At 40.4% G+C, this 14,213-nt stretch overlaps 1 protein-coding gene across 5 annotated transcripts in view; it reads left to right on the top strand.

Annotated features, from left to right (window-relative positions):
* Positions 1 to 11,204, top strand: part of LOC308095899 (triple functional domain protein) — a gene marked incomplete at its 3' end in the record, with an annotated part of 100,707 nt that extends 89,503 nt beyond the window's left edge. For 3 of the 5 annotated variants that reach the window (XM_080443042.1, XM_080443041.1, XM_080443039.1), the window contains 9 exons: positions 1,079 to 1,326; positions 2,277 to 2,418; positions 2,538 to 2,565; positions 2,847 to 3,009; positions 4,030 to 4,151; positions 4,629 to 4,707; positions 5,870 to 6,070; positions 7,424 to 7,562; positions 8,207 to 11,204. In XM_080443042.1, the coding sequence (XP_080299168.1) occupies positions 1,079 to 1,326; positions 2,277 to 2,418; positions 2,538 to 2,565; positions 2,847 to 3,009; positions 4,030 to 4,151; positions 4,629 to 4,707; positions 5,870 to 6,070; positions 7,424 to 7,562; positions 8,207 to 8,770 (1,686 nt within the window). The remainder of the gene's footprint in view (positions 1 to 1,078; positions 1,327 to 2,276; positions 2,419 to 2,537; positions 2,566 to 2,846; positions 3,010 to 4,029; positions 4,152 to 4,628; positions 4,708 to 5,869; positions 6,071 to 7,423; positions 7,563 to 8,206) is intronic. The other 2 variants (XM_080443040.1, XM_080443043.1) reach the window with 2 other exon arrangements.
* Between the last annotated feature and the right edge of the window lie 3,009 nt (positions 11,205 to 14,213).

Genomic DNA, 14,213 nt, shown 5'->3' with positions numbered 1-14,213 from the left:
TTTCCAAGATGAAAATGATTAATATGTGTACACTTCTCATTAAAAGTACTTCAATGAAGATTGTTCCGAATGTCTGTTCACACTTGCTTATCTCCTGACTTTGTGTCCTGCTTTGACCTTTTCCCTGACTAACCACTAGAGGTTGCTGTATTGTTTATTCTTAGCCTACCACCATAGAGATTCATTTCTATCACATTGTCTTAGTTGGAACATCATTCCAAATCATTGTCACATTTCTAAGACATGAAGCAGCATACCAGCCTTTTTGAGGTGGATCCTTTGACACTCTTTACTTTGATAGGATTTGATTCCTCAAAACTGTCTATTGATATCTTTTTCTGTTATTATATAATAATAATTAAGTCATTAATAATGTAGTCCCCATTCCTTTGGGGTATTTTTTGTCACTATACATTTGCACGAAGGTGGGGGGGGGGCAGACAGCTATGGCCTCCAAAATTGAGATATACCAAAATCACTCAAGACTTTCCACACTTTGTAAAAAATGGCATTATCATTTTCTCACTAGTTTTTGTGCCATAAGCTAATCCACCCTACCAATTGTCATGCATATACATGAATATGGGACTTAAATATGGACTTTGAATGAATGAGTTTTATTTTGAACATTGTTTAAAAAAATAAATGGAGTACAAAACAGAAAACAACAATGTCCGAAAAGGAGTAGGATGAAGTCTAAAACTCATAAACTCTTACCCCCTTTTTCACTGGTAATTTTCAAAATTTTCCAAAATGTATTCACAACCTAAACCTCTCCACTGCATGTTAAAAAGAAAACATATGACACAGTTGACTTAAAGTACATCATTGAGAGACATCAGACTTCAATAACAGTCATGAATAGGCCAATATGTCTCAATAACCGAAACGTTTTTGAGGAATGAAATCCTATCAAAGTAAGAGTGACAAATGACCCGCAAGACTGGTATGCTACATTAAAGCAGAAACTAAATAAAAACATCTATAGATTTAGATAGCCAGACTTTAAGCGTTTAAACGTGTTCATACAGTACATGCGTGTTTTTAATTATAATACTACTAATTGTGTTGTGTGCAGAGTGAAAGTAGCAGCAGCAGTAGTGTGTCCACCATGCTGGTAACCCAGGACTACGTGGCAGTGAAAGAGGATGAGATCAGTGTACTGCAGGGCGAGGTAGTGCAGATCCTGGCCAGCAACCAGCAGAACATGTTCCTGGTGTTCCGGGCGGCCACCGAGCAGGGCCCCGCCGCCGAGGGCTGGATCCCCGGATACGTGCTGGGACACACCTCGGCCATCATCCCCGACTGCCCCGACGGAACCATCAAGTAAGACCTCAGGGGCTGTTTGTCTCATTTGTGAGACGGGACGGACTGGGGGGGTTGAGCCGTATTAGAACAATGATTCTCAAACCTTTTGAATTTCAAGGACCTCCAGTTCGATATGCATTAGGCCACGGACCCGCATTTGATTCAATATTTTATCTCTGGAACCCCAATCAGCACTGTAAAATCCTAAGTGTTACAGACCCGTAAGGGTCCATTTGGACCCCTGGTGATCCCTGGAATAGGGGTGGGACGATATGGGTACCTCACGATACGATATATATCACGATATTAGGCCCACGATAACAATATATATCACGATATTCGACGATATTCGATATATTGCGATATCACGATATTCAATATATATTGCAAGAAATTTCACCAACGATATATCACGATATCTGAAAATATCGATATATTGCGATATCACGATATATTGCATGAAATTTCACCAACGATATATCACGATAGTCCTTGTATTCAATTCATAAACACATAAAATAGCACCAAACAGTTCAAAATCATCATTACACAAATACAGAGTAGGAAAAACAACGTATCACAAACTTAAAAAAAATAAAAATAATAATAATAATAATATCGATATTTTTCGGCAGTATATCGATTAGTTATCGCGGGAGAAAGTATCGCGATATATCGCGATATCGATATATCGTCCCACCCCTACCCTGGAACTATCGTTGAGAACCATTGGCATAGAACGGTGTCTGCGTGTATGTATGTATTTCTCTCCCAAATCATGCACAAATATGGAGTTACACATGTCATCAAAATATTTGCCCAAATATAAAGTTCCACCGGCTCTGTGGAACCTGGAATCTGATTAATTACCCTGCCTCTGTTTGTTCACCAGAAATGTTTCTGTAGTAGTACAAACGCTGTCGTACAATTAAAAATGGGGTGGCTCATCTGTTTGTCTGTGTTTGAAGTAGGAAGTCGTCATCGTGGCACACATCCCTACGCATCCGCAAGAAGTCTGAGAAGAAGGAGAAGGAGGGAAAGAAAGAAGTCAAGCTGGAGAACGGGTACAGGAAGTCCAGAGAAGGCCTGGCCAATAAGGTTTCTGTAAAGGTAGGAAAGGCTGTTGCGTACATCTTAGGAGACTTCAGGGTATTTAGACTTGTTTCTATTTTATCATGATTTATTATTATTACCTTTTCTCATCTGTCATGTTTACTCTGTCTTTCCAGCTTCTAAATCCAAACTACATCTATGATGGTAAGTGATATCAGTCATCATCTTAGGTCTTTAGTCAACTTATCATTTTGCATACATCCTTTAGCATCATAAGTGTTAGGCTGCACAAGTACGTCTGCCTAAAGTGTCTAACCGGAAGTACATGACAGTTCTGGGAGGTGGCATGTAACACCTTGTACTTCACCTTGTACAATTTAGGCAGTAGTTGTTTTCCAGACTTTATCTCCTAGTGAGATGGAGATAAAACTCTAATTTTCCTTCTTATTACTGACATTGTGAGATCTTTGCCCCTCTATCTCCAGTCCCCCCAGAGTTCCTCGTACCCCTGAGTGATGTGACCTGTGACAACGGCGAGAGTGTCACCCTCAGGTGTAAGGTCTGTGGAAGACCCAAAGCCACTGTCACCTGGAAGAGCCCCAACCAGAGCAACCTCACTAACAACGGCCGCTTCAGCATTGCCTACAGGTAAAGAAACATGGCTTAATGTTAGCTTAAAGGCATTGCCTACAGGTAGGGGTGTGCCGATACACTAATTTCATGAAACGATACGATACGATATTGGGCTCACGACATCGATACGATATCGATACGATACGATATATGGCACTTTTTTATTATGAAAATATATGGGGGGGGGGGAGCAAATACAAACAAATATTTCTGTTTTGCATTATTCAGACATGCAAACTTGTAGCTTTTCAGCTACAATAGCCGTTTTGAATCCAAATAGGGCAATAGTGTGACACCTGATCCGAAAAAAAACAACATGTTGTCACCCTTTTCACCTCGGGACTGTTTGCATGCCTGATTATTATTATTGTAAAAAAGAAACTTCAAACTCCAAATATATATTTTTTCAAAACTATATCTTTTTTTCTCCCAAAATGATACATATCGTCACGAAAACGTATCGCGATATATCGTGGGACGATATTTCGGCACACCCCTACCTACAGGTAAAGAAATATTGCTGGAGGGGCCGATACAAGTTGTTATGGCACAGGTGGTGTCTGACAGTGAGTCCCGGGTTTGATTCCCAGCCCCGGCGGACCTTTGCTGCACATGACTCCCTCACTCTCTACCTGTTTCCAGTCTCTCTCCACTGAACTATCAATTTGGATCATTTGGATTCCATAGAAGCCAGCATGTCTTCTATGGAAACATGTTGCGCAGCGAAAATAGCCGGTTTCGGTTATTATTTAAAAGATTAGAGCATTTGAAGTGGTCAAGCTAGTAACATGTTCAGAAGCATCTTCCATAAAATCTTAGTAGATATCAGAGATCAGATATTTCTCATAAAAGCTAAGATTAAAGTCTCAATCTGTGATTTCTTCACCTGGTTGGCAGGTGTCATAATTTTACATATAGTGTTGCGCTAGAGTTGGGGGTTCCTTTCATAATGTTTCACAAATTGAAACATTTTCGGTCGTGAGATTTAATTTAGCTTTAATCCATACATTCAATGCCTGTGTGTGTGTGTTGCAGTGATACGGGCGAGGCCACCCTGCGGATAGTCGGCGCGTCCTCTGAGGATGATGGTGTTTACACATGTGTGGCCACTAACGACCTGGGCAGTGTGACGTCATCGGCCAGCCTCAGAGTACTAGGTGTGAAAGTTGGCATTTGTACACATTCATAATAAAACTATATAGACGGTGCATCCATATCTCTGTATAAATGAAATTCTCCATTAAATGTTTTACCTGATTATAGTTTCTATATCAGTGGTTCCCAAAGTGACATCCTGGGACCCCCAGGGGTCCTTGAGGCGTTCCAGGGGGTCCCCAACAAAATGTGTTAATCAGTTCAACCAATGTAACCCTATAGACATCAGCCATTTGAAAATAATCTGATCTACAGGCTTACAACGGGTCCGTTGTGTTATTTTCCAAAAATATATATATATTTGAAACATTTTAACAACTCAAATCTTGTAATGGGGTCCCGGGCACAGGATATTTTCAGATGGGCCAAATACATATTAATTTATAGGTCCTTGACATGAAAACGTTTGAGAACCACTGTTCTATATGCAACTGTAAGCATGGCCTTGCATTGAGCTTCTGTGTTGTTGTTTGTTCCAGCTGTGTCCAGTGATGGAGTCAGGGTGATCTGGAAGGACAACTTTGAGTCTCAATACATAGAGGTTGCAGAACTGGGCAGGTAACTACGTCCATCTCCTTAAAGGAGTAGTTCACCCAAAAAATTACAACTTTTCTATCAATTAAACACCCCACGAAGCCTTGAATTCATGGAGATTTTTTTGTTGTTGTTGCATTACATTACATTACATTACAGTCATTTAGCAGACGCTTTTATCCAAAGCGACTTACAATAAGTGCATTCAACATAGGTAGGGAACGAAAACTACTAATCACCAGAAGTCTTAACACCTAATCTGCCAGAATTATTTCAGATTTTTTGCTGTACACTGCCAGAGATTTTTCATTGAAAAAAAAGTACTCAGGAGCCGAGATACAGAATTTTTAAGTTTTAAGTTAACAAGGAAGTGGATAGGAGTTTAAATCTTCGATAAATCATATCTCTTTGGTCTTTGGGTCTTTTTTTTTTTTAGAACGCAGATCTGCGTCTTTGGCAGCCAGGCGAGGGATTAAATAGAACGCAGATATGCGTCTTTGGCAGCCAATGTGTTAAGTGCATTTTCTGCAAAAACCAGCAACCAAGAGTATACCTAGTGCTAAGGTAAAAGTGCAATATATCAGCTACCTATTTCCTTAAACAGATGAGACAAAATAGCAAAATCAAATGAGCAGGAGCTAAAACAAATAAGTGTATCGACTAAACAAGATCCAATAAAACAATCAGCGGAGTCTCCTTCTGCTTAGCCACCCGGTCATCGAATTATTGGCTTAGGAATGCGACAAAAACTAAATAATCTCCATGAATTCAAGGCTTCATGGGGTGTTAAATTGATAGAAAATGGGTCATTCTTTGGGTGAACTACTCCTTTAACGCTGTCCCCCATGCTGCACGCTCAAGTCTATAAAACAATGTTTTACAGTTAATTATAATGATATTTATGATGATGGTAAAGTTGAACATGTAATGGTTATGACAAGCAAACAAACCGTCTCTTCGCCACTTACTTCACGTACCAGGTGATCGTAATATCCTGGTTGCAATGTCCCTCTATGTATGAGTCCCTCTATGTATTAAATGATATTTCTTTAGGTTTTAACATGTTTTACAGCACTTTGGTCAACCTGGTTGTTTTTAAACGTGCTTTATAAATTAAATAGACTTGACTTGACTCTCTGACATTGAAACTGCCATTTTTAAGCAAAGCTTGTACTTTTTCCTTCAGGGGTCGTTTTGCGGTGGTAAAGCGGTGTGACGACCGAGGCACCAAGCGCTCGGTGGCGGTCAAACTGGTGAACAAGAAGCTAATGAGACGAGACCAGGTGACCCAGGAGCTGAACCTGCTCCAGAGACTCCGACACGCCCACCTGGTCAGTCTCATCGACACGTACGAGACCTCCAGCAGCTACGCACTCGTCCTGGAGATGTGAGTGTGGAACAAGTAGAATGGTGCCCTGTCAATGACTCTGTGTTTTTGCGGTCAGTAAATAAGTAGAGCAACGATTCCTTAGTTCAACCACTTTTTGACTATGCTTGCGCCTCCTGGTACTCCAACACCTCAGTGTCACTGAAGACTAAGCTTCAAACCTCCCAAAACAAACTGATTCGGCTACTCCTCGGATTGGGGCCCATGACCCACCTTTCTCCCACCCATTTTGCCAGCCTAGGCTGGCTCAGGGTGGAAGACAGGGTTAAACAACTAAAAATGGGACTGGCCTTCAAAATTGTAAATGCAAATTTGCCCGATATGCCCCCTATTCCCGCATATCTGAGTAAATACCTCCAAAAGGTTAGCGACACCCACAGTCACAATACCAGAGGGAACAACAATTTGGTACCACCCACCCATAAAACAAACATGGGCAAATTCTCCTTCTACAGCACTGCCACCCAGGATTGGAATAGTCTAACTCCATCCCTAAAAAAATGCAGTTCGCTGGGCTCATTTAAAAGAGCCTTTAAAAAATCACCTTTCAGGAGGCAAAAGAGGAGGTAGTACCATTTTCCCGTTAGACAGCAGACCCCCCCCCCCCTGTTCTTGTACATATCTTTTTCCCCCTTTTTTATTTTTTTTGTTGTACATAGTGTTATTTTTTTGCTGTTTTTTTTTTAATGATATTTGAACTGTGGTGCCACTATATATGTCTATGAATTGAATACCAAGGCCCTCATTGGAAACAAGCCCGCAAGGACTTTTATGAACGGACCTGTTAGACAAAGTATTTTAAATGCAACTGTGCTGTTTTACATTTTTTGGCCTAATAAAATATTCAATCAATCAAAAAACACTTTAAAGATTTTTCAAAAATAGCAGATGTACAAGCTTGTATATCTGCAAGCTTGTATATCTGCTATTTTTGAATAGCCAACCCTAAAATCTAAAATGACACGGATGCTTTCCCGGTTTTAATGGGTCTACGTGGTCAGATGGGTTGGCCGCCTGCCTTTTCACAGCATGTTTATTTTCATCGATCAATCGATTGTGTTCCAACTTGGATCAATGGAACTAAAATCTGTATCACAATGAAACGTACTTACTTAGAATGAACAGTCAAATTTTCAAGGTTTTAAAGGCAAAATACCAGGATTCTTTTTTTTTTACATACATTTTTGTATATTAGTGTTATTATCATTGCAATCCTAGTGATTTGCCAATTCTTTGGAGGCCCACTTGGCAATATCCTCACGGTCAACCAGTGGCCCTGGCCCACAGGTTGGGAATCGCTTAAGTAGGGTTTTGTGCGATGCAGGTCTGAAGTGTGTCCCTTTTGTGTTTTAGGGTAGATCAAGGCCGTCTCCTGGACTACATTGTGAGCTGGGGGAATCTGACCGAGGAGAAAGTGGCCTGCTACCTCCGGGATATTCTGGAAGCTTTACTCTACCTTCACAACTGCAGAATAGTACATTTGGATGTAAAAGTATGTTTATTTCACCCATTACAAAATGCATTGTGTTACCTGTGACTATCGTTGGTGATCATACGTTCACCTAGAAACTTGAAAATGTTCCATCAGATTTTCATTTACTTATTGAAATATTTTTAATACTTTTAAATGTATTTAACTTTTTCAAAAATAGAGTTCTATCTATTAGTCTTTCATACCTTGAAACTTTAAAACGTCATTCAAACTTGTTCAGCTCTAAAATGTTCAGCTCAACATTGTTTTGATCCATTAAAATATGATATGTGATATGTTGTACTTTTTGTCAGTTTTATAAGGATTGTTATAGTATTTTCAGGTTTTGCAATACACGCACTACTTCTGTTTTAACATTTTCACTTAAATGCTGTTTCTAATCAATGTCTACTAAACATAATCAATAATTCTATCAAATGTTTGTAATCAAGTTTCAAATTCTACTCAACCTAATTTTACTTTAACTTTCTATGCTTCTGAAGGTACGTTCCTCTCAAATGCAATTTCTACTAAACATGTTTTTTCTTAACAGCTGTTAAGCAAGCCCATGCAGTTTCCCCAGGAACTGCTTTTTTAATTGTGTGTGTGTGTGTAATATAGTCCATGTAAGATCATTTCTCCAACTCTGTTATCTCTTCCTGCAGCCTGAGAACCTGCTGGTGGCCCACGACTCCAGCGGCCAGCCTGTGGTCAAACTGACAGACTTTGGTGATGCTGTGCAGCTCAACAGTGCCCACTATGTTCACCCCCTCCTGGGCAGTCCCGAGTTCGCCTCCCCCGAGCTGGTCCTCGGAGAGCCGGTGTCCGTGACCTCCGACCTGTGGAGCCTAGGGGTGGTGACCTACGTGCTGCTGAGCGGCGCCTCTCCCTTCCTGGACGAGAGTGCCGAGGAGACGTGCCTCAACATCTGCCGGCTGGACTTCAGCTTCCCCAGGGACTACTTCCACGCCGTCAGCCAGGAGGCCAGGGACTTTGTCTGCCTGCTGCTCAGGACAGATCCCGCCAGGAGGCCTCCGGTCGGCCTGTGCCTCCAGGAGCCCTGGTTGCAAACCGGAACAGGGAACAACAACAGCCGGGGCAGGGCGGAGTGCTGCCTGGACACCTCTCGCCTGGTGTGCTTCATAGACCGCAGGAAACACCAGACTGACGCGCGGCCCATCGGAGGAATCCAGAGCTTCATCCAAAGCCGCCTCCAGGCCAGAGTCTGACGCTGGAGGGAGAGATGGACGGAGGGGACGAAGAGATTCACTACTCCAGCCCCCTCCCTCGGCCCTTATACTGCCTTATGTCTTGTTATGGAACAGAGCAAACTGGATACACAAATAGTGTGTTGTTTCCACAAGATGTGAGGCTGTAGGGATGCAGCGTTCCCCCCGGAGTTGGGCATCTCAGAAGCCTGAATGGAAAGAATGAAAGGAGGGAAAATAATGTATGCTGATCTCATCCTCTTTCAGAGAATGTCCGTTTATAAAAGTCTTGTAGTCCTTTCACCAATGAAATTGAGACCTGTTGAGGTCCAAAGCCAATCAGAGCCCTAGAGAACAGAGTTCTCAGCCAATCAAACAAAGATGGATGTCCTTGTCTACTGCTGCTTGCTGGTTTCAACTCAAAAACTGATTTTTTTAGTAAAACACAAATGTAAAAAGAAAAAAAAAATGTATTAAGTAATTTATTTTCCTTTTGTGGGAGTTTGAGCCGATCAAAAGAGCCAAGCGATGGAGTCTAGACGCCACTGCACAAAGTAGCAAAGCTTTCAGGAGGAAGGCAATGCTAACAAGCTAGCGATAGCGGCAAGAGCAATGTTTGCCCCTTCCCTCTTACTGCTAGAGAGGGAGAGAGACGCTCCGTTTTTGCTCTTTTACTCTGTACGTCACTCAAAGACTTTGAGAAGCAACCCTTTCTTAATGAAATATTGTATAGAAGAGAAAATGCTGTCCATAAATTTTCAAAAACCTGTTTTGAGTTCAAATAAGAAGAATAAAAAACAATTGGAAAATGCTCATCAGTTGAAGGTTGCCATGCTACTTTGGACTCCATAGACACTGCTCTTGAGTTTCCAGGGACTGAGCTTCCTGGCTTTGCTGAGACATTTCTACATCTGACCATGTGAGCTTACCATATGTACCTAATCTAATGCCTGATTCATACTTAGTTGCGCACTGGAGCGCAACTAATTATAAATCACCCTTAAGATACCATGGCAACCATGTTACAAGTGATGATGCTGCACTGTCCAAACCTCTGAAAAGAAGCGATAGACAAAAACGATTCATTGTTGCTTTTACTAGATCAAACTTATGTTGCGCAGATATAAGATGTTTAAGCCTTACTTTGTATATAGACTTTTAACTGCCTTCTTTTCCCTCAACGTTCAAAATGGATGCCTGCCTTTCGGGAGGCGGGACAAATGAATCACACGGATGTAACGTTAGATTGTTCATGGGCAGCAGAGCCCGAGTGGCAGCAGGGATTGCCAATCAGACGCGAGCGAGCGGGGAGGGAGGGGAGGGGACAGATTACTGTAAATGCACTCACTGTATGTTATGTTTCTGATTCTTATGTGCAATGTTGCGGCTTTAACATTTTATGCAACTATTTATGAAGACATCTGTTGTATCTGTAATAAATCTAGAGAAAAGCATGTACGTGGTACTGCAAGCTCTGCTGGTAGTTGTGTTTATTTGATTTTGAGTATTAGGACTTCTAGGCCAATTTTTAGGAGTCACAATCTACACGGCACTTATGGTTTGATCAAAATCATGTTGACACTTTTTCTTTTTGTACTGTAGGCCTATGTAGTTATTGGTACACCAAAGTTGCCCTAGCTTTACAGTACTTAAGATATTTTATTGCGATTATATTTTGCTTAATTTAGGCATATTCTTTCTATACGTATTGAGAAGATTGTTTACACCCGTTTATTAATTAATTTCGTTATTCACAGCCTTCATTGCAGTCCTGGGAAATGGGAATGAAAGACACTCGCTGTTCATAATTCACATGCAGTGAGCAGTTTAATCTCAAGATTTAAGTGTCTTATTATTATACATCATTAGATACTGTACATGCCATTCATTCTTTATTCGTGTAGACACTTATTTGCCAAAAATAAATGATCTTTTTTTTTACCGTCTTCCCCATAGAAGACCTACCTCTTTTCAAATATTGACGGAGGCATAAGGTAGTTCTTGTTTTGTCCTAACACAAAGTAAACAAGAACTATACTTAGTCCTAGTGGAACAACTAATGCTTCTATCATCAGTGACACTCGCCCTGGCATGTTGAAGATGCCTTTGCTGGAAATTAAAACCCATAATGCTCTGCCGACTGTTTTTTATCAACATGAAAATGCTTAGTGTATGTCACGACTCGATCCAAAATACCAGAAAGAGGACGTCTAATTTACTAACCTATTATTTATTATAAAGGTGTGCATAGGCCATTAAAAACAGAAAAACATGGAATGATACCTCAACGTTGCTTTCTTCCTTTTTTGTTTCCAGATTCATGTTTCATAAATTCCATAACTTTTTTATTTCTTTGCATGTATATTGTTTTGTACAGATCAACATTTTTTTTCTCCCTGTGAATGTTTTTATTTTTGTCGTCACTTATTTGAGAATTAAACATACTGAACATGTACCCTAGACTTATTCTTTAAGCATACATTTTGTAACAACCACTCATTTCATATTAAACAATTCAAGATAAAGCACCTTGAATCACACCAGGCATGTATCTGCTACAGAAAAAAAGAATGAGTTTTAGGTTCAATTAAATACTTCCCAAAAATAGCCAATCTACGAGCACGCATTGCAACATGAATTGTGAGCTTATAGGTCGACTATTTTCGACATGTGAAATATAGTGTATTGCACTGAGCTACTGAGCACAGCTGTGTTCTGCAAGAGCGTTTCATGCTTTTAGCAGGACATTGGCTCTCAAAACTGGATTCCATGTGGATATCTGATGTCATGTTTTGCCCAAAAATGGAGGGACAGTGGAACTGAGATTAAGAATTCTGAAAAGGGATAGATAGATATTTACACACACAAACGAATTCAGAGGGAAAAAATTGGCCTACTGGCAGTGTGCACAAGAAATTTGGTCTGCCGAGTGCTTTGCAAGATTAGCCAGATGGACACACAGATACAAGTTTGTGAGGGTTGAAAGGGCCCTAGATGGAGTCTACACAAGAATGCTAGGGCACAGCGTCAGGCACCCGCCGGAACTAGTGGCAAGCAAACTGACACTGTGGGAGCCAACCCAGGGCAAAGGCAAGAAGCGCAACACCTACGTAGACACACTGCGGCGTAACAGCTTAGCTAACAACACTGTAGAGCTCAAGACCCTGATGCTAGATACGAGAGTGTGGAGGGCAGCGATTCAGGAGTCCCGAGTTGGTGTTGGAGAGACCGCACTCTCATCGCTTGATTCTCTTCTTCCCAGATGGAAGATGCGACAAGACAGGAGGCAGACAAACATTTTGTACATTGTTGTTGTGGTGTCTGTATTTTAGTTCCATGTCATGGTAGGTGGTAGACAATCTGGAAAAGTCCAGGATTTCGACTGCGGTGTGGAGAACATGATGGGTCTGACTCATCTGGTGGCTTGCTGTGCAATACAGACACCTGGAGAAACCACAGGAGGACATGATTACATATTTTCTGTCCCAATAACCCCCTGTCACAAGAATCTGAATAATTTATCATGTGTGTGTGTGGCTCAAAGCAAAGCAGAACCCAAAAGTGGAGATAATTTTTTGTGCACATATATGATAATTTGCAATACAGATGGAACAAACAGCTTGTCAAACAAAAACAGCCAAGGCAACCAAACCTGACATCTATTCACACATTTGGCAGGTTGGAAAGGGACATTCCTGATGAGTCGTTAGATGGTAACAGTTATCTGATGAGTCTATACCATATAATTGCACATGCAGTCGACTGTGCAATATTGATCATGATCATCTCACACCAATATTTCGCTGCTTGTTGTACCTCTATCTATGAGTGAGTGACCAGTTGTACGCCACTTGATTATTGAGTAGCCTACAACTTTACCTTTAGATCAAACCTGTGACCAATGACCATGTTGCCTAAGTAGCTGCAGGTTAGGTTCTCAAGCTTGTAGCCTTGTATCAAGACTATCATACCGTAGATGTATTCTATCTACTCTGACTTTTATATCGATAAAATACATGATCTATGATAGTCTCTTGATCCAAGGCTATCGAGCTTGTAGCTGTAGGAAACCTTCTGCTATAGGTCCAAATGTAGAACGCATATTGGGGAATGTAACCTACAACTTCTTTGAGTTGTGTTTAGAGCAAATAGCCTATATATAGGTATTGTGAATCACAATACCTATATATAGGCTATTTGCTCTAAACATAAATATATATATAGCCCCACATCACAATACGAATTCCAATAAAATGTTATTTTATAGGCTACTAGACTGCCGTGCTAACCCATGGTGCACAGACAGTGGCCCTTTGGATGAAATGTGTTCTAATAAAATAGGCAAACATGATGACTAGAAACTCATCCAGGAATAGCTTTAATATAAGCCTAGGCAAAAACGTTGCACGTTCTGATATCACGTTCTGAAGTCTAATGATATGAAACAATCAATAATCATAATAATAATGATGTTTACCTTAAACCAATATTCCATATGCATGTCCAAAATTAAAAAAACGTGTAATGAAACCAAACCCAAACCAAATCCATGTCTAACACCTATTACAGCTAAGAATCTATAACCTAAATGAAACCACACGAAACAACTAACCGTAAGCTAGGCTACACACACTGCCTAAACATTGGAAAATAGGAGAAGTAAACAGAGGAAAATATAGTTTTTTAAATATATGGAAACAAAAACAATTTGATCGAGGAACACTTATGTTGATGTAATTAATGTCAATCAGATTATCCATAAAAAAAGTTCAAACTAGAAAGGAGCAGACTGTGTCTGTGAGAGACAACAATCACTGATCGATATATTGGGGAAGTCACGAATCCGGGTAGTTTACCTTGAAGTAGGCAGTGGTGGAAAGTAACTGAGTACATTTACTTAAGTAGGCCTACTGTGCTTAACCACTTCAGCCCATATATTTCGGCCATTTGAAAATAGCCGATCTACAAGCTCACAATGTGTGCAATGCGAAGCATTGTGAGCTTAATTGTAGTCTAGATCTGCTATTTTCAAAAGATTTGTATACATTTGAAAACTTGTGAAACGGACATTCTGCATAATGAGTACTTTAATCCTTTTGATGCCAATACTTTTGTACTTTTACTCAAGTAAATTTTGCATTCCGGATTTTTACTTGTAACGGAGTATTTCTACTTTTATACTACTTTTAAAGTAAAAAAAAAAATTAGTACTTTTTCCACCACTGGTGTTATGCCCATGCCCGTGCGATCGCGGGTTGCTTTATTAGGCCTGGAAGTAAACACCGACTGACTCACGCGGTAAGAACCTCAACCAGTGTTGCCAGATTTTGTGAGAGAAATGAGCAACCAGGTCGAGGAAAACAAAATAAGAAACTACACTTTAGAAACAAACCCAAAATAATCGACTAAACTTTTAGAAACAAGCGCAAAATAAGCAACTAAAATTTTAGAAACAAGCCCAAAA

The sequence above is a fragment of the Gymnoscopelus braueri genome, assembly GCF_963280865.1.
Source record: "Gymnoscopelus braueri genome assembly, chromosome: 11".
NCBI lineage: Eukaryota > Metazoa > Chordata > Actinopteri > Myctophiformes > Myctophidae > Gymnoscopelus > Gymnoscopelus braueri.
Note: the sequence above shows the minus strand (reverse complement) of the source record. Positions and strands in the feature narration are given on the sequence as shown.